The 20,313-nt window shown below is 35.4% G+C and overlaps 1 protein-coding gene across 4 annotated transcripts in view; it reads right to left on the bottom strand.

Moving 5' to 3' along the window:
• Window positions 1–20,313, bottom strand: part of SNX29 (sorting nexin 29) — a 97,365-nt gene that overhangs the window by 47,923 nt on the left and 29,129 nt on the right. For all 4 annotated transcript variants that reach the window (XM_064152956.1, XM_064152959.1, XM_064152957.1 and 1 more), the window contains exons 14-18: window positions 19,219–19,301; window positions 15,034–15,140; window positions 9,291–9,407; window positions 7,697–7,752; window positions 6,702–6,783 (exon numbers count right to left, since the gene is read on the bottom strand). In XM_064152956.1, the coding sequence (XP_064009026.1) occupies window positions 6,702–6,783; window positions 7,697–7,752; window positions 9,291–9,407; window positions 15,034–15,140; window positions 19,219–19,301 (445 nt within the window). The remainder of the gene's footprint in view (window positions 1–6,701; window positions 6,784–7,696; window positions 7,753–9,290; window positions 9,408–15,033; window positions 15,141–19,218; window positions 19,302–20,313) is intronic.

Here is a 20,313-nt window from a genome sequence, read left to right as displayed (position 1 = left end):
CAGTATGATTCTCATTTCATAAAGCTGCCTAATATTTCAATTGTATGCTTAAAGGACAGGGCTTTCTTAACTGTTACTTTGTGTAAAATATTTCTGTTTCTTCCTATGTGCCTAGGTCCTTTAATGCTTGATAACTAAATAGTTCACCACTTACTAACATCACAAACTTGGTAAAAGAATAAAATCTCTTAAGCTTCAAAGTGGACAGCTGTAACTGTTCAAAGGTTCTTGCTATGTTATGACAATCTAGTCTGAGATCCTGTCACAGCCCAGGTAATTTCATTCAGTAACATCTGATTAATCTCTATGATTTGTAGACTCGTAAGAAGGACATCAACTGGTCATATACTCAATCTTTCCACTCAGGTGCAAGATTAATTATATTAGTAACCTGTCAGCACAAATGAATAGCAAGACATAAACCTGAAGCACAACAAAGCTGAGCAAGCATAAAGAAAGGAGATGAGCTTCTGAAAAGGATAGAATGTACTTGTTATGCATGAAAGAGAAATAACAGTGGAAGCAAAGAGATTTCCTCATCGGGCTTCTTATTTCCATTTTAGGACTAAAATAGTAAAACTCAGCATAACATTACATTATTAATTATGAAATGGTGAATTATGAAATTTATCACTACACTTAAATATGAACAAAAGCTATAGTGATACTTATCCACAAAGACTGTTTATCTGCTGAAATACTGCAATCCAGAGATTTCCTGAGAAAGGGAATCTTCGTATTTGGATTTAGTTTCCTCCAATTTAGTTGGCCCAATTATTTTCTACATTCAGGTAAACCACATAATTTAAGCGAATCTGCTTTAGAGAGGTTGGGTGAGATCATCTCCAGAGAACCCTTCCAACTCCATTCTGTAAAAGATTCAATATTCACAAGTGCTGTAGCAAGATGTCCCTTACCCCCATTAGGATGGAGAAAACCACCATCATACACTTGTTTTGAAACTGCATACTAGTAGCTTCAATAGATGTTCCAGTCTGCATTCTGAAACAGTTAAAAATCTCTCCATGTCTTTCATGATTTGAAAGATTGCTATCATGTTCGCCTCTCATCTGTCTTTGTTGCAGGCTGAGAATTTCTAATATGCTCTCCAAATGAAAAAAGCTTCATTTTTCACCCACACTCTTTTCCATTCTGATACACTTCATTGGAGAGGACTTGAACTGCACACAGATAAAACAGAGATTATACAGGGCGTAATAGAGTTTTCTGGTTTTCTAACCCTTTCCTTATGACTTCTAGCTATTTGAGGTTTAGATCTCCTTAAACCCTTTTAATATTGTCACACTATCTACTTTAAAATCTCCTGGTACCCAAGCCAGAACCTATTTATTAGGCAGTTTTCAGCCATTTTGCCTTGAATTCCTGGTAAACTGCATGTGGAGATTTATCAATAAGGTCTTCTACTGGTACTTTCTCAAAGCAGATAATCTAATGTTTCTCCACAAGAAATACTCCAGAATGGGAAATCCCTGTACCAACTCCATGGTGAACAGATTTTAAACCACACATTTCTCTGTTACTGTTTCATATTCTGAGACCTTCCTCTTCAGCTTATTTGTCTCACTTTAACAAGTGGCTTCTTCCTGGCACATACAAAAGACACCATTAGATTTCATGGCTTCTGGAAGTTGCGAGAGGCTTGTAACACTATTTTTACTTTTTCTCCTCCAGAATGTGTACAATCCTCTATTTTTCTTTAGAGAGGCCTTAAATTATTTTTTAAAATGCATTTATTTACTTCTAATAACTTTCCTTATTCTACTACTTAGCCTGCAAACCATCTTAGCTATCCCTTTCTGGTGTTTTGGTTGTGTTTTTTTTTACCAGCTTCCTCATTTTCTAAACTCATTTACTTTTTATAGTTAAATATTACGGTCATTAATTTTTGCTTTCATTGTTCCTTTTACAAAAGAATTTACACTAATTTTACTTTATATAAGCTCCTATTCCCATCCCAAGTATCTTCTCTTCTTTACATGTAAATCTTCTTCTACTTTTCAGTTCATAAATTCTATAATCTTCAAGTGCCAGTAACTTGAAGATGAGTTTTGCATTTAAAATCACCCTTCATGTGAAAAATCCTTTTATTCCAGAAACGTATCTAAATTCTAGTGAATTTAAATCCTTCATTTTTCCAACATTTTTTTCATTCATGCAGGAAAACACCAGATCTCCAAAGTCTCCATATTCTATTACCGAAAATAATATGGACTCAGTAGCTTTATTCTTTATCACACCAAGTCCCATATGATATTTTAGGGCATAACAGAACTGAACTCCCTCTTTCTCCGCAGAGGACTACTCACAGTGTAAGAGAAAACAAAGACCTAAATGGCTATTTAATTTTAAAACCCCTGCACCAAAGCATTTATTTTTTATCTTCAACGTAGTCACCACTTATTTATTGCAGTTATCTGAAAATCTGTCAGTTATTGTGAAATGGTGAGACAGCAGAAAAAAGTAATTTTTTTTCATCAACTTAACTACACTTAAATGCACATCCAATTCTAAACGGCATTTTCACTAAAATTTATACACTAATTACTGTAACATCCACAGCTAAATAATCTACATTTATGACTCTGTTAATTTTTAAGGCAATATTAGCTAGTGCTACACCATGAAAACTGATTAATCTGCTGCACACAACTGTCACCTTGAACTGATTCAAACTGATTATAAAATTTGGCTGTCTCTAGACCCTGCTTTTAAATTCTTAAGATTCATAACCAGTCATTTCTGCCAGTTAAACATTACTGCAAGAGTGCAAAGTAACTCTACAAATACAGAGGTCTGATTGAAATTTTCACATCTAATGAGATTCCACAACCTTACTTCTGAGCTTGTCCAGAATTCTTAATCCTTAAAGAAACTATTGGATGGTTGAAACTATGTGATAAGTATGCTGGAGCTGGGAACTTTTCCTTCTATATTCAATGAAGAATATAACATCTGAGGTTTTTTAAGGATGGAAAATGTACTGATTTTGCACATGACATCTGAAACATCTTGCAATTTTAAAATGACACAAAAAGAAATGCTTTGAAATGCCCTTCAAAACAGCATTACACATTAAATTTAAAAAAAAGTATTAAAAGTAAGCACTATAACACAACTCCTGCCTGAGTCTATTCCTGTTCTGTACAGGTCAGGTTCCTCTGATATGCAAATCAAGATGTCTTTCACTACTTTTCCTGGTTTAAGAAGCACAAATGAAAATTTGCATTGATTTTTAAGAGACATAGCTACTCAGATTTATGTCTCCTAATTCATGTATTCTTAAGAAGCATTTGTAAGTCTGCAAAAAGATGACAGATACTGTGGACTCGATAGATTCATATTCTTCCATATTATTTTGAATGTTCTGCTGCTCTTTCCAACCTCTTTTGGTCATTTCCAAGGAATGTGATATGTATGTAATAGTTTATTATCTGCTAGAAAAAAATATATTATGAGCAAAAAGGGACAGAAAAGGGACAAGAATTCTAACGTGCTTCAACAACCAATGTGATATAGCAAGTCTTCACTGTCAAACTGTCTTCCTCTCTCTATCAAGTGGAATGCTGCAGAGATAGTCAATTTCAAATCTGCAAAGGTTCACAAGTTGGGGCATAACATCAGGAGCAAGGAGGCCAATCTTTCTAGCTTTCTACTAGCAGAGAACGCATAGGAAATCAAGCCATGTCAGAAATACATCTACATGAATTGCATTTGGAAAAGCAATGGTCAAGATCCGTGCCCTTTTGTAACATCTTCATTTGACAGCAACATCTTACCTTCAAAGTACTACTCATATGACCCATTTTTCATGCAAGATAAAATAAGCATCTTAAGGCTAATTTCTTATTAGTTTTAAATACAGTCAAAGTAATTAGCATATCTAAAAATTATGCTTACCCATACCTTCAAATTTGCCTGTTCCAATGTGCACACTTCAGCTTTCTCTAAAGCATGTTTGACAAACTTTTTGCTCAGTATGGATAAGCACAACCAGGGGCCAGTTTTTACGTGTCAAGTTACAGTTACTTAAGTACTTGCAGAGAAATCTGAATTCCAAAAGATGTTGGTAATGATCTCACTAACAGCAGCAACATTCAGCAACATTGCTAATTTCCTTTACATTGATATACAAGCAGTTTCTCATGTAGCTGATACAAAGTTATACATGCCTTCTAATTTCCTGCAATTGGAGAAGTAAATGATAAAGCAGCAAAAATTATGTTTATTATGAATAAGAGGACTCTCAGAAATGAGCTCAGGCATTTATCCTAATTGTCACTCCCACTCCTTGTCTGTTCATTAAATACTGGTAGCCTGGTAAATATCTCTCTTCCACAATTTCAACACTGAATCAAATTCCCTGTAATCAAGAGCACATGTTTTGGCAGAGATTTAACAAGATAAATGCACAGGGCTGTTAATGAGGCTATTCTACCGTTTTTATAAATCCATGCTTTCCTGGTAGTTGTAAAATGCAGAATATATATTCAGCAATCATATGACCTCATATTTAATCAGAGGTGTCAGGACCTCATATTTGATCAAAGGTATGGCAATCATTTCAAGTGTTTCATCACAGTGCTATGCCACTATGAGTGCAGGTCTATTTAGGAAAATTACTTTTTTCTACATACACAATGACAGAAAACAAAGTTATTTGCTAGACATTTATTCTTGCCAGTCACACTCCGTTAGTGGGATCAAAAACTGCCAGGAATTCCATTGATATATTCTTCCATAAAGAAAGATCTCAGCAGGTACCAAGATCAAAGTTTAAAACGAATTCTAGAAGTTTCAGTTCCCTTGTAAAGGTAATGTTTACTTGCTTTTAAAAAATATTAAAATATAAAGTTGAATTAACACACAACTGTTCACTAGAGGAATTCTATTGACACTGTGCTGTCCTAGAATTAAAGAGAAACTAGTCTGACCATAGACTCTCTATGTCAACTCGAAACAGACACTTCTAACCTTCCCCAATACATACGTGTCCCATATAATCTTTCTTTTCATTCAACCAAAGAGAATGCAATTGAAAAGAATAATTGTGGTTTTGAAAACAAAATATCCTTCCCACAAAGTAACAATGTTACTGCTGGACTTAAGAACCTTTAATAGTAGCTTATACGCTTGAATGTGTCCCCCCCACACTTTTTTCCCCCCTCTTTTTAGCCGAAAAAGGGCTCAGTCTCAAAAATGCCTATATCTGGTTCCAGATGCAGCAAGGAAAGCGCTAGCCCTGAACTCCATGCATCATTCTGATTGTTTCCAGGAACAATTTTCCTCCCATTCCTTCATCTGTCACAACATCTCTTACTAAAGAGCTGCCTATAGGCCATCCATAAGCAGTTGCAACAATAGTTTTGTTTCTACTTCTCATCAATCACATGTAAGCGAAATTCTGTGAGCAATAGACCACTAGCAAACATAACTGAAAAGGCCATAGCATAAGTTTACTTTTTATTTACAATTTATATGGAAAATTTCGGCATGTTTTCCTTTGCAGGAGGTCTCCCACTGCAACAATTCATGCTATGATTTCATAGTCAGAAATAATATTAACTTTTCACAACAGGATCAGAGTAATAGAGATGTGTTGGAGTGGGACGCTGATGTTTCTGAGAAACATCAATGTTTCTGTATGCATTTGCAGACTAGTGTCTGGGTTTGAGAACCTGTAGCCAGTGACAGCAGAGCACAGAAACATGCAAGAGCCAGAAAGGCAAAAAAATCCTGTTCTTGTCAGCAAGTTATGTTTTCACAAACGCTTATGTTCCTGAATTTGATTGATTACTTGATGCCTCTGAACAAATCAGTACTTGTTTGGTATTGTTAGATTTTCCTTCCATTAGTTGAAGTCCTATTTTTCATTGTCTTTTACTGGCCCAAAGGTGGGTGTTTCCTGAATTTTTCAACTATCTGCCAACACTTCATAAATTATTCAAAATTCTACAAAAATCACTCAGACTGAGAGGAATGTTAAAAAGCTTCAGAAATCTTGTTCAGAGCTAAGTATGTACAGCTGAAACAAAACTGGAAAATTTTTACAGCTGCTGATAGTCCACACATAAATACAAACAGCCTAGGACAGTGTATTAAAGAGTGTGTAACAATTACTATGTCATTCTATCCATGGAGCATATCATGGTTCTGAAAGCAAAAATCCAGGGATGAAGGAACAGTGTAGGATTTCAACACTTCAACTACAAGGCAGACTAGAGGGCAAATCCCTAAATTCAGATGTGGCTGAAGCAGAACACACCATGAACACTTCCAATGACACAGTGAAGTCTTACTGCACCATTCAAAATGTCTTGAACTCAGCTAGTACAGTAAGCTGCATCAGTCTCTGTCAAGCAGATTTTCTGGTCATTGATATCCCCCAAACTGAAATAGTGTATGCACATGCATACTGAAGCAGGCATTAGTGATTAACACTAAACTGTACTCCCTGCCCAACACAGTCATCTTACCAGCACGCTTCTAAAGAATTAAACTATGGAAAGCCAACTCTCAAAATACACTATTTGAATAATCAACACAATCCTATGGATGAATATATACAAAGTTGCTGCTGCTGTTTATTAACTGATCTCTACTGAAATTATACTTCAATCTTTAAATTATTCAAACAAACCATTTTAGTCAGAAACCTTTGCAGAGAATCTGTTGTCACTTACCTGATAAACATGGAATGCATTAGCAGCTTTTCCACGCAGAAAGACTGAGGGAATCCAAACATTAATAAGAGCACGGTTTGATCTGAGGAGAAGAAAAAACTTAAAATAGTCAATCATATTTATTTATAAGAACTGCAAATCAACTACCTCCAGTGATCTAGCTAATGATCAAAGTGATCGACAAAACAACTTCACATTTCAAACAGAGCAGCAGAAACATCGTAGTTCTGACAAACTTTTATACTTGCTGTATCTAAAAGTGTTCCCTAGAATTAACATAACTGAAAAAGAACACTAAAGCAAATCCTTTTGCTGAGTTTTATCAAGCTTGGGGTTCTTCTAAAGAGTGCACTTGACAACATTTGTTTATATACATGAAACAAAAGCTATTAGTTTCAATAAACTCAACATCTTGGTCCAAAAAAATGAGTTCATTATATAACAGAAGCGCTGCACAGTTATGGAGAAGTCATTTCCATCCACTCTTTATAATTAATCTCCAAACTGCTATGATTCAAAGAAATCACCCTCTCAAACACTAGATGCTACATTCATTAGTCTTACAAATAAAGGCAAAACTCCAAATCACAAGTTTAGGGTCACCCTAACTTGGTTGTTCATGGTTTTTTTTAAAAGTACTATTTGTATTAATTGATTAGGATTTAATACGAAAAAAATAAGTACATCACAAGCAGCATCTGTCAAACTCAGAGCAACAGAAAAGAGTGCTTCGTTAAAATACCAACTCCAGCTCACTGAAAGAGCACTCCCAAGGCAATCTCCAGCAATCTTAATTTCTTGCATCCAACATTATTAAAACCCACACCACGGCATGGGCTGTGCAGATCTCTGTGTTTTTTAACAACAAAACACCACAGCTGAGTATTCAGTTATTGGAAATAATCTAGGAAAAGCAAAGCTTTGAACCTGTTTCATTACTACTCTTTCCAAGGAAGGCAGTAAGGAGAGAAAAATATGAGTGTTACAAAACTTACATTTCAAAATCTGACAAACTCTGATCTTCAGATGTTTGACTCAAATCTCCAGGGACCTATATGTACAAGGCAGGGATCTATGTCAGAGAATATACATTTTTCAGTCTTGCTTACAACCTTTTTCCTCTCTTTGCCTACATCTAAACTGTCAAATCCTACCATTAGATATACACAGTTATTTTAATTAACTTCAGCACAATTTTTGCATAAGAAAAAGGATGCCATGAGTAAGTTCCAGTGCTTGCACATCTATATTGGAAGAGGTTGGTTACTGATCTAGAGATGATAATTGAAGTGTAATACAAAACACAGCGATGGCCACATTACATCAGTGTACTTCCTCATCTGCTTGAAAACCCAGACTTTTTGTTTTAATATTCCTCCCTTGGTTGCAGAATTTTTGAAAATCAATAACCAGATATTTGGGAACATCATTGTGAACAATTAATTTATAAATTGCAGCCATTAAAATAGATTATCAGCATTAGAAGGAGAAGATAATGGGAAAACATGAAAGCTATTATTATAACATATTGTAAATTATATACACTATTTTAATATTAAAATGTTAAAAATTTGGCTGATATTTTTCAACAAGTCAAAGTGGGATTAAATATTCATATCCTACAATATCTGACAGTGGGATTAAATATTCACATCCCACAACACTGACAATTACAAACTTTATCAACTTTGAAAGTTCTAATTAAAATCTACTAAGTAACAGACTATCAGCACAGAGGTTACTTTTACTAATGTAGAACTAACATTAATCCATTTCTTATGACAACACAAAAATCTTTAGGTCTGTATTCAATACACTGTTCCATTCTGGGCAGTATCAACTAGTAACAACTAAAAATTACCTAGTCCTTGAAAACATAGTATCTTCTCTTCTTCTGAGAAGCTTTAGGAATTAATTTTCTCTTTGTATCCAATACTAGTATCAGAAACTGATAGTAACAATATCTAACTACTGGATTAGGAAATGGAGTATGTGGGTAAAAACAAAATCTCTGACCAGGAACATATAGCCCAAAATCTCCTAGTATAGAAAGTACAGCTATAATATGCACATGATTTATCATTTGTCATCTCTTAATACAACAATGTGACTATTTCCATCTAAAAGGCTGAAAATAAGAGGTGAAATCCTGCTACACAGAACTGCCTTCAGCCACAAATCTTACAATAGGCATGAATGCTTCCAGCACAAACAAAAAGTAAGAAGCAACATCACATTATCACATGAACAAAACCTATCAAAATATGTCTCCCTCAGAAGATGGACAATTATTAGAAACACTCTTGGTTCCTGTTTCCTCACTGTTCATTTTCCCATTTCAATTCAATCTTTTCTTTCAGCACAAAAAGCCGAAGTGAAGCAACAGTTGGTAGAAAAACATTTTATTGTCTGAAGATCTACTTTAAATTCAATTCTGCTAAACAGAATCAAACCAAGTAAAAATAGCTAGTAAAGTGTTCTTGACAGATGTATTATGAGCTGTTATTTCTTACAAGCTAATTCATTCCGAGTAATGGTTTAAAGCTTATTCCAGAGCTGCATGCTACATTCTAACAAACACACACTTACTGGCCCTCTCAGATCAATTAGTTCCTGCCTCATCTGGGACACAAGAGCTTCTTTAGCCATCAGCGCACGATGCAGTCTCTCATTGAATTCAATCAGTTCCCCGTGCATTTCAGCTACCTGAAAATCAAAGCCAAGACATGCATCCTAAACTGAGAGTAGAGAAAATTAAAAAGAAATAAAAGGAGAAAAAAGGCAGCAGTATTTTATTTCTTACATGTATAACAACTTCCATTTATACTTTTTCTTCTACTATACACAGGTAGTGTGGCCTAGAGCATGGCCTCTTTGGGAACACACTCTAGCAACGTCTGTGCTCTCCATTTCTGAGCCAAAATGTCAAGAAAACAGCAACTGACACAGGATGTTTATGAAAGTGAACAGGGATAAATGAACAAGGATGAAAACTATACCAAATTACAGAGCAAAACATGTTTAAATTGGTTCCCTGCCAAGAGAAGCAAGAAAAAATAGGTTTCAAATCATGGTTAAAGATGATATTGAGCTCTTGAATTTTTCTTACACAGATGTGAAGTGAAAGCATAAAGAGGAAGAATTCCAAAAGGCAAAAAAAGGTCCCAAATAGCAAAAGTCTAAATTGTAGCAGTATCATCAACAGAACATGATGGGAAAACCAGCAGAAATAGGGAGCAAGACTAAAAGGAATTTGAGATGTGTATTCAGCAAGGCTTTTACCTACTTCTACTATAAAAACTGTAGAAGTTTTATCTACTTCTACAATACAACGGAATAAAAGTTTTGATTATGATGGATGATCCACCAGTACATCATCTATCTCAGTCTGGAACTGGTAACAATCACTCGTAGCCAAAACATGTTTAGAGAAAATTTGAGAGAATTTAGAAAATGTAGAGAAATTTGAGCCAAAATGGGTTTAGAGAATTATTCACAAGGGAAAAAAAAATACTCTTCAGAAAACCCCACTGTCAGAAATCTCCAAGTAAATCCTCTCTGTATGGCTCCTGTATTAAAGAAAAAGAATCCTGATGAGGGCCAATATCAGAGGTGGAGCATCAGATCAACAGTCCCAGGGCAGGGCAAGGAAAGATACAATTTTAACACTAGTTAGACCAAAACAGGAGCAAACATTTGATTGGTCTCCTCCAGTGGACATCACAGGGCTACAGTACTGTTGAACACATCTTCAGGTTACAGCAGCTGTTGAAACATCTCTTCACACAGCCAGCCAAAGCTAGGAGAGCAGTAGAGGCAATGGGGTAGAACTATGAAAGCACAGTTGAATAAGATGAGCATTGACCTTCAAGCACAGCACAGGAACTTGGACTACTGCCAAATCTCTAAAGAGTTGATAAGTATTCCTTCTGGAGGCAGTTCACTACAATCAATTAATTTTATGTTTTAGTTTTCTTGAATTACCATTCTGCCTTCTCCTTTTAAAATGAAGTTCCTCAAGATAGAGCAGTTTAATTCAATTTATTTTAGTGTCTACTTTTAATTTAGTGCTTTGTTCCAGACAACTTGCATCCTTCACATGGCCAAAGCAAACTGAAAAAACAGCTTCAGTTTGACAATGCAGGAGCCGATGCCATTGATTAGAACTCAAAAAATCCCACCCAAATCCAATTATAATCGAATTGAACTTCAAGTATTCTTCTCCAATTTCTTTTACCTTCAGAGGGAATCCTTCAAAATGCAGTAGTTCAGTGTGGCATATGTGCAAAAAGACTTAAACTAAGTCCAGATATGATGTGTCTGAACTGACCTGTCTCAGTTTCTGAGATTCTGAATTTGCAGCAAATTACAAGCTAAAACCACATAACAGTAATGTAACTAACACCAAATTTTCCTTGTAATAGGATTTTAAGGAAGTACAAACCCCAAAGATTTCAGAGTGATTAAACCCAAAAAGCAAGTTTTTATTTTTGCCTGATTAGATAAGCACTCTTACATTAATATTGATGCCTTATCTCCAACACCACAATACAAAAAATCTTGCAACACATCTGTGGTGTTCAGAAGGCACTGTGCCCCTCTACTGGGCATTGTGGAGGCTGCACCTCAAGTACCCAGTTTGGTTTTGGGGCCCTGACTACAAGAATGAAATTAAGTTGCTGAAGCATGTCTGGAGAAGGGCACAAAGATGGTGAAGGGTCCAGAGTACAAGTCTTAAGAGAAGCAGCTGAGGAAACTGGGATTTAGTCTGAAGAAGAAAAGGTTCAGGAGAGAATCACAGAATCAACCAGGTTGGAAGAAACCACCAAAATCATCCAGTCCATCTTATCACCCAGCTCTATCCAATCAACTAGACCATGGCACTAAGTGCCTCATCCAAGCTTTTCCTGAACACCTCCAGGGACAGCAACACCGCCACCTCCATGGGCAGCCCATTCCAATGGCAAATCACTCTCTCTGGGAAGAACTTCCTCCTAACATCCAGCCTATACCTACCCTGGCACAACTTGAGACTGTGTCCCCTTGTTCTGTTGCTGATTGCCTGGGAGAAGAGACCAACCCTCACCTGGCTAAAACCTCCCTTCAGGTAGTTGCAGACAACTATGAGGTCACCCCTGAGTCTCATCTTCTCCAGGCTAAACAACCCCAGCTCCCTCAGCCTCTACTCATAGGGCCTGTGCTCCAGGCCCCTCATCAGCTTCATCGCCCTCTTCTGGATATATTCCAGCACCTCAACACCTCTCTTGAATTGAGGGGCCCAGAACTGGACCCAGTACTCAAGGTGTGGCCTCACTGGTTTCTACAATTACCTGAAATGAGATTGTAGCAAGTGGGGGGTCAGTCTCTTCTCCTAGTATCCGGTGATAAAACAAGAGGAAATGGTTCAAATTGTGCCAGGGGAGATTTAGGTTTGGATACTCGGAAAAAAATATTTACAGACAGAATGGTCAGGCATTGAAAAAGTCTGCCCAGGGAGGTGGTGGAATCATCCCTGGAGATGTTCAAGAAATGTGTGGAAATGGCACTTCAGGACATGGTTTAATGGCCATAGTGGTCTTAGGTTGATGATCAGACTCAATCTTAGAGGTCTTTAGCAGCTGAAGCAATTCTGTGATTCTATAACCAACATTACCTTTCATAGATACTGTTTCAAAATTTTGAAACACTTCAGCTTTTCAGAAGAGCTGCATAATTTGTCAGCAATTTTAAAAAAATTAAACTTAACCTTTTTGACAGATGTCAGATCTCTTAAATATTTAATATTCAGAAATCAACTCTCAGCTGTAATCTACTGGGTGTACTTCTTTGAACAAAGTGTGTTCATGTGATCAGCATATGCACCTTCCCAGCCTCACACACCAAATGCTCAGAGATCAATCTGTCAGGCATAAAAATACCATGCTACACCTACCACATAGGAAGTTAAGTCTGTGAGCTTTAGGAAGATGCACAAGAGTATTTTCAAGTTCATTGAAAGGCAAACTGCAGGTTTCTGCAGAACTTTAAAAACTGCACAATTCCTGGTTCATTTACATAGCAAAATTTCAACTCCTATAAAAACGTTTCTTCTACAGGCTTCTCCAAGGAAAGCCTTAGAGAGGTGTGGCTTTTCTTTCCTTTTTTTTTTTAACTGTTTTGTTTGACTCCAACATTTCAGTAGGAATGAGTGTTTCTGCAGAACAATAAAGAATTAATAGATTGTGATACAAGCTTCAGTACATCACAAGCCAGTTATTCCCACAGAGGAGCTAGTCTCCTCACTTTCTAGTCTGAAAGGAATTGTCTGTGCCAGGTGAAATGAAAATTCAGTGTCATGTATTGAGCCTTTAACAAATATCTCATACCACTTAGCACATGGTGAGAATTTAACTGGGACAGAATGCAGTTTAAATCCACCACTAAAATTACTTTTCATTAGAGTACAAAATTATCTAAGGCTGAAACTGCAAAAAAAGTTGAGGTATTGTTGTCTGTAATGAGACATGTTTACTTGTTCACCAGCAGTAAAAGTTCCTCTAAGTTTCTTTACTCCTTCAGAAGTGTTAGTTGCAATTTTTCATTATCCACATGGTTAAACCCACCCATTCATGGATCCTAACATAAGAACTGTAACAAATACAATTTTTGTTTCATAAAATTGACAAGAAATGGAACATTTCTTCAATACATTATTATGAGCAGAATCCTTTCAGTGGAAAAAAAGAGGGGAGGGGGGGAATCTCCAATTATTCAGCAGAGTAATTTTTACCTTCTTGACAGCTAAGCACTTCTCTGTGGGGAGACCTCAATATCCTGATCAGCTACCAAGGAATTCAAGGGAATCTTTGTCTTAGCTGAAACAGCCTATTAGGCATAAAATAAGAGTTACTGAAACTGCTTAATATTGAAAATTTTTCAGACCCAACTCTAGTTGAATGGAACTGTCAGAACAGCCCACAAGAGTGTTTTTTTATCCTAGTCCTCAACTTGGAACTCAACATAGGCTAACTTTTGAAAATAAGAGTTCACAACTTCCATTTGTGGAGAGAAAAAGGAACAGTATCTTGATTGTCACAGGGGTTGCATCCTATTTTGAGCATACAAAGATGCTGTTACAGATTAGTAAGTGAGAGTCAGATCCAGAATTCCTCTTCTGCATGTGACTTATAATAAGGTTCTACAGTGGTTACATCCATGCTGCGCCCTGAGTGCTACCACTAACACAAACTTAGATGTGTTAGAAACAAACTCCTGAACATGCAGCACAAACTTAGCAGAACTAAGGAGGCTGCTTTTAAAGCTGAAGAAAATTTTACCTGAAGTTTTAATTAAGATATTCTTTTGACGGGTACAGAACAGAGGAAAGTACTAAGAATCCAACCAAAAGGAATGCATTAGAGAAAGAATTAGTTTCACATGGTCCTATGAGAAAGGGATAACCAAGCATAAATGTTTTAGAGGAACCATATTAATCTCTTTGATGCATGACCTGCATTTTTAGTCATCTTCAAGTTAATCAGTTAATATGAGTATCCAATTTCAGAGTATTCTGGGCAAGAGAAAGACATAGAGAATTGTTTTACTTTTTATAAAAATGTTCATTTAATATTTAATAGGAAATATAGGGGTTGGATATTAAATTTCATTACTTCTGTCTGGAAAATAATTCTATTTAAATTTAGGGTGAAACTCTGATCTTTTTTTTTTTTTTGTTAATGAATTTTTACATTACTCTTAAAAGTGAATCTTACATTAAGAACATTTTCTAACATGGTCATAACACAAAACTGGTAGGTTCCATCATCATTCCATACTGCAGTGTTCAGTGAGCTACAGGGTGAAGCAATTCAAAAATTAAACACAATTTGGCAATCAGAAAACAATAAGAAAGCACAGAAACATCTACAGGTTTCAGATTTTCATTTTAAAGCTCAACTGACAAAACAGCCATGTCTCTAAATAGGTACTGTAACTTACACAATACCTTAAAGCTGCTGTCTGTGATGCTTTCAACTTCATCATCATCAGTTATAACCTTAAGGAACTTGTTTACTTATTAAAACCTTCATTTTCAACATCGAAGTGTAAATGTGTACCCTTGTTAAGAAAATTATTTTTAATTATCAAATTGGTTTAAATATGCTTTGAACAAAGACGTTTGTATTTTAACCACAGAAGTAAATCTTCCCATTTTTTGCTTTCTAAAGGATAAATGACACTTTTTCTTACACTAATGGGGAAGAAAAAAACAACTAAGTAAAGAATCTACTCACAGCTTCAAGGGTTCTTTTATAACTACAAGTCTGCAAAACTCACGCAGTACAAACTTTACCTCTATCAATTTTCTTTCATAAGAGCTGGCCAGTTCCTCAGTGTTTTCCACTTGCTTTTGCTCTGGGATAGGAATTTCTCCATCACTGCTCCAAATATTTGGCAGAACTGAAAAAAGACATCTCAAATTAAAACACTAACTTTACATACATAAACTTACATAAACATACACAGGACAACCTGGTCAGAAGTAACAGCTCTAAAAGAAACAGCTACTACAAGTGTCAAAATAGGATGCAATATCAAACATTACTAAAATACGAATGCTGCAGGGAGCTTTTTTGTAAGCACTGTTAGACAGGGACTCTCAAATTGAACAAAAAAGCAAACTGAAAGCATTTGCTATTCTGTGACTTCAGCTATCTACTATCTGTAGGAAGTAACTGCAATTCCTCACCAAAGTACTTGAAAATTAAGCCCATGCTTCTCTTTTAAGTCTTTTCTCTATTTCTCTTCTACTTATATAACACACAAACTAGAGACAATAGGACTGAGAATGGACATTCCATACTTCATCTAGTATTTCCTGGGCTTGTGTAAAGCAGAAATAGCTGTAGGTATTTCATTCCTGACAGTTAATTGTCTAATTTATTCCTAGAAACCTCCAATAATTGAGATTTTATGCTTCCCTGCACAATCTATTTAAATTTAAATATTCTTCTCAGAAAGGTTTTCTTGATAGCTAATCAAACTTCCTTCACCTGCCATTTAAGCCCATTACTTCTTTTCTTACACACAGTGAATTAAAACTGCAGTTTATTCTATTCCTGCTCCTAGCTATACTTTATGTATCTGATGATTGCTTTAAGGCCTATTCTAAGTCTTCTTTTCTCCAAGTTCTAATTCAACTGTTCCTCACAGATCCTGAATTTCTAAAAAAAACCCTTAGATAATACAAAGTAAGCAAGCCCTAATAAAAGAGAAGTATAAAAAATCATTTCACCATTTTTCAAAATCTAAATTATATATATATACAACCACTATATGGTAGATAGAAGACATCATAATTCACCTGACTAAATACTCGAGTCTGGAAACTGATTTTTGCTTTGAGAAAAAATATATACCTTCAGAAAATTATTATCAACTGAATTCTGAAAGCTATTTTAATAGGTGTTTCTCACAAATCTTGCTTGAATTCTCCAGCCAGAACAGTTAAGGTCAGCATTTTCGTATACATAATATTATTACATCTAAGCCTGTTTGAAGGACAGTACACATTCAACATTCAACTTCTGCTGATGGCTGAGAAATCAGGATACTCATTTATTAAATATTTAAATATCAATATCAAACTGCTCAGTCTACAGAGTGGCTACTCATTTGGAAAGTTGGTATGGTATTCTGAACTTGACACGGTTCTGATTCCTGGGCAAGTTATTTATAATCACCTATGCTGAGTAGGATTTTTGTTGGTTTTTTTTTAAGTCACTACAAGGCAAAGTATTATACTGAGTTTCATTTCTTAATTTAGGAAATGATTTAAAAGCCATACTCAATAGCATCTGATCTGATTACTGTAGCAGACATGTAGATTCTTCTCTATTGATAGTCACAAAAATAACAGCAGAAGCTCAATTTATTTTGACTCTTTCAAACTACTTTCACAGGAAGTTTAAACACATAGTGATCTGACATCTACAATACATTGCAGGCTTTTGATACCATTTGGAACAAGATTAATCATCACTGAAATTACTCATTATTATAACACAGAGCAGTACTGAAATTAGGTTTATGAAAGAGTTTATCATCCCTGAAGATGACAATTTCCTAACATTACAACAAAAGGAGTGCTTGGGGTTCTCCAGGTTTTAATAGATCAGAGTTCTGTGTCCCTGTCTACATGGTAAGGTTTGTTAGAAGCTTTAATCTAAGAGAGTGTAAACTAATATCTAAGAAACCAAGAAGAATTTTGACTTAGTGACAAAAGCAAAGAAAACAGCAGTTTCTTCATCCTGCTTTCTTCACAAAATAGTCACAAACCACAGTAATAAAACAAGTCTTGTAAATACACTTCATAATCTCTTCAAGCAAGTGATCTTATTAAGAACAAAATCACTTCAGACCAATTGATATGGTCATTTATTAACTTACATCAGAATTGGAATAATTTGCTTTAAATTACACAGTGAGATATATATTGAGAAGTACAAATAGCTCTTTCTAGTAGTGTAAATACTCTTCATTATGAAGACTCACATCTGGAAAATATGAATGTTTACAATGATATACTGCAAATTATATGCATAAACCATGAGGGATACTGTTTCTATAAGTCTGATGAAAGGAAAAAAAACATTTCACTCTCTTTTTCTGAAGTATATCTAAACATATTAATTCTCAGGGATTATTTACATGCTGAAGTATTTTGAGTCAGAGGTTCCAATACTACTACAAATTTCACATAAATCTCCAGTGGCAACTAAGGGAAAATAAACACTGCATTTATTAAAAAGACAATGCATGAAATTAGAATATAAGAAAGATTACTATAAATAATGCATGTAGCTGAAATATATTCTGGTCATTTCTGATAAATATTACACAAAATGACAGTGAATTGATTAAATATCCTCTGAGCATAAACTGTACATGTATTCATTTTTAGAATTGTTGGTACTGTGCCAATCCTCTTTTTCATGTATAAAATCTGACCATCCTACTCAGTTTCTATTCTTATTACTCACTAATTTGCATAATTTTAACATGGCAGAATATAGCTAGCCTAGAAATATTTTTTTTCTTTTCCTATAATTACACTCAGCATGGAAACTGTCAGTATCTAATGAAGGATAATTTCTGCTATTATAAGAAGCTTAAGCGATGGTTTTCATGAATAATTCTTAATATGAATCGGTACACTCCAGCGAAGTCGGAAGTAAAAACATGTGGTCTCACTAACAAAACCACAGTAAGGATGAATGAAGTTTTTGAACTACAGATAAGTACAGTAACTAGCCTTTAAGAGCAGAATTAATGTAGTAATCATTCATACAGCCACTTATATGGGCACAATATTGACAATGAAAGTGGAAAAAGAAATAGAAGATAAAGACAGATGATGCCAGTTTCTGACAAGCCTCCTTGTCTATCCAAACACCTTCTGCAGCCTGGACCCTCCAGAAGATGATACAGAATCAAGACTCAAATTTATCCTGTCATGGACACGTCTACCATCACTGACCACTGAAGAACAGTTAGCACTGGTGACAGCACAACTTATCTCTCACACACAACATCAGCTCTTCAGAGTCAGAGCAACTCAGAAAAGAAAGTGACATGTCTGGTCATCAGACAGGTACTATTCCAAACGGTCTGCAAATATGGATCTCCAAAACAACATTGACAGTACCAGAGATAAGACATTTTCTCTTCTCAAAATAATTATTCTTAATGTGCCAATATCACATTAATTCACACATTATCTAATATCTTTTTCTGAGAAGTTCCTTACTGGAAAAAAAAAAAAAGTCAGACCACTTTATCTTCCAGAAAACACTCTTTAAAACTAAGTACAGAAATCTACATCATTATGTTTTTCAAAAGGAAAATGTATCAATTTTGTTATTTTCACTATTAGGAGATAACATTCCATGGTTGGAAGAGGTGAATAATTGCAATTCTCTCCTGCTAACCCCCACTTTCATAAAAACAATTTCATTTATTTTGGTGATGACTCAGTAAAGAAAGCAAAGACTTCTTGATTGTTTCTGCTCAGCAGTAATCTGAAAGTATGTCATCACATAACATTCTTTTTGCTTGATATCAATCTGCACCAAAAAAACTGTTCATACAACAGCAAACATCCCAGTCAGAGGTGAATCGGGTACAGTTCTTACAGAAACAGAACTGCCACCTTTTCAGATGCTGGTATTTTTCAACAGAGGGAAGGCTGATGGCATCCTGGTTGTAGGAGCATGTGGAAGCATGAACCATGTCCCCAAGAACACAAGGGCTGCTGTGTGGCTGAAATGTCAGCTATGGATCATGGCTTGCACAGGATTCCTGTAAACCAGAGACATATCTGTTCACTGGTTATTGTTTCATTGTCAATTTTCATATGAATCCAGGAGTTACTTCCATCATGTGGTTATTTTATCCCTCCCAAAAACTCTGTCTCTATGGCAGCATACAGCAGCATGCATGGATTTCTTTTTTTTAACCCACTTCATTTTATCATTACCTTCCACTGTTTGACCTTCTCTTCTGAGCATCTGGACAGCTCCTACATACTTCTTAAGCTGCACTTTTAGCACCTCATTTTCTCTGTTGACAAAAAAAACAGAATCTCAAAATAGATGAAAGCCCTTTTCAATGGAAATACACTATCTGTAGTAATAAGCTTTATCTATATATATGTTTATCAAAATAAAAATCAATTGCACATTGAACAAACATCAACAGCAGAGTACTAAGAAAACCAGTTTTGCAGGACCATATAAAGACATCGGCGGAACAGATTATCTCATAATCAGGAGCTTTACATTAATTGTGCAATTTAGATTTTCTATACTATGCTACATTAATGGAAGGAAAATAATACAGTCTGTCTAAATAAACTGGTGATTAATAAAAACAAAGATTAAATACTAGACAAGGAAATTCAGAATAGCCAGCACAAAATTAAATAATCAGTTTACATTTGGGGAGGACTCTAATAAATTGAGTATTTAAAAGAGATGCATAAGAAAAATGAGGACAGAGTTTGTGGCAGTACAAGGGTTGATGGTTTTAAATTAAGAGGGAAGACTCAGACTAGACATAAGGAAAAATTTTTTTCAAGTGGGAATGGTGAAACACTAGGCCAGATTGCCCAGAGAGGTGGCAGATGGCTCTGTCCATAGAAACATTTGAGATCAAGTTGGATGGTGCTCTGAGCACTCTTATATAGCTAAATGTTTTCTTGCTGACAACAGGGGGCTGGACTAGCTGACCATTAAAGATCCCTTCCAACCCAAACCATTCTATGATATCACATCTGATAAGCCCTACCTTGCTCCTATATTCATATTTCTATGGATTTCAAATCAGTTCTCTGAACTGTTAAACTCTTTCCTTTTGTAGGAGGTTTCTAAATAACTGAGAAGAAACTATTGACTACCAATCAAATTTTAACAGTCCTTGATGATTTAATGCATTTTATGACATTTTTTATTTCCTGGACTACAAAGAACAGGTCATTTTTTTCCAGAAATGGATGCTGATATTCAGGAAAACAAGTAACCAGAGAACACATTTTAATTCTATTTAATACATTGAAACAAGATTAAATAATTCA

Source organism: Pogoniulus pusillus, chromosome 13 (genome assembly GCF_015220805.1).
Source record: "Pogoniulus pusillus isolate bPogPus1 chromosome 13, bPogPus1.pri, whole genome shotgun sequence".
NCBI classification, from domain to species: Eukaryota; Metazoa; Chordata; class Aves; order Piciformes; family Lybiidae; genus Pogoniulus; species Pogoniulus pusillus.
This window is presented reverse-complemented; position numbering and strand designations above follow the sequence as displayed.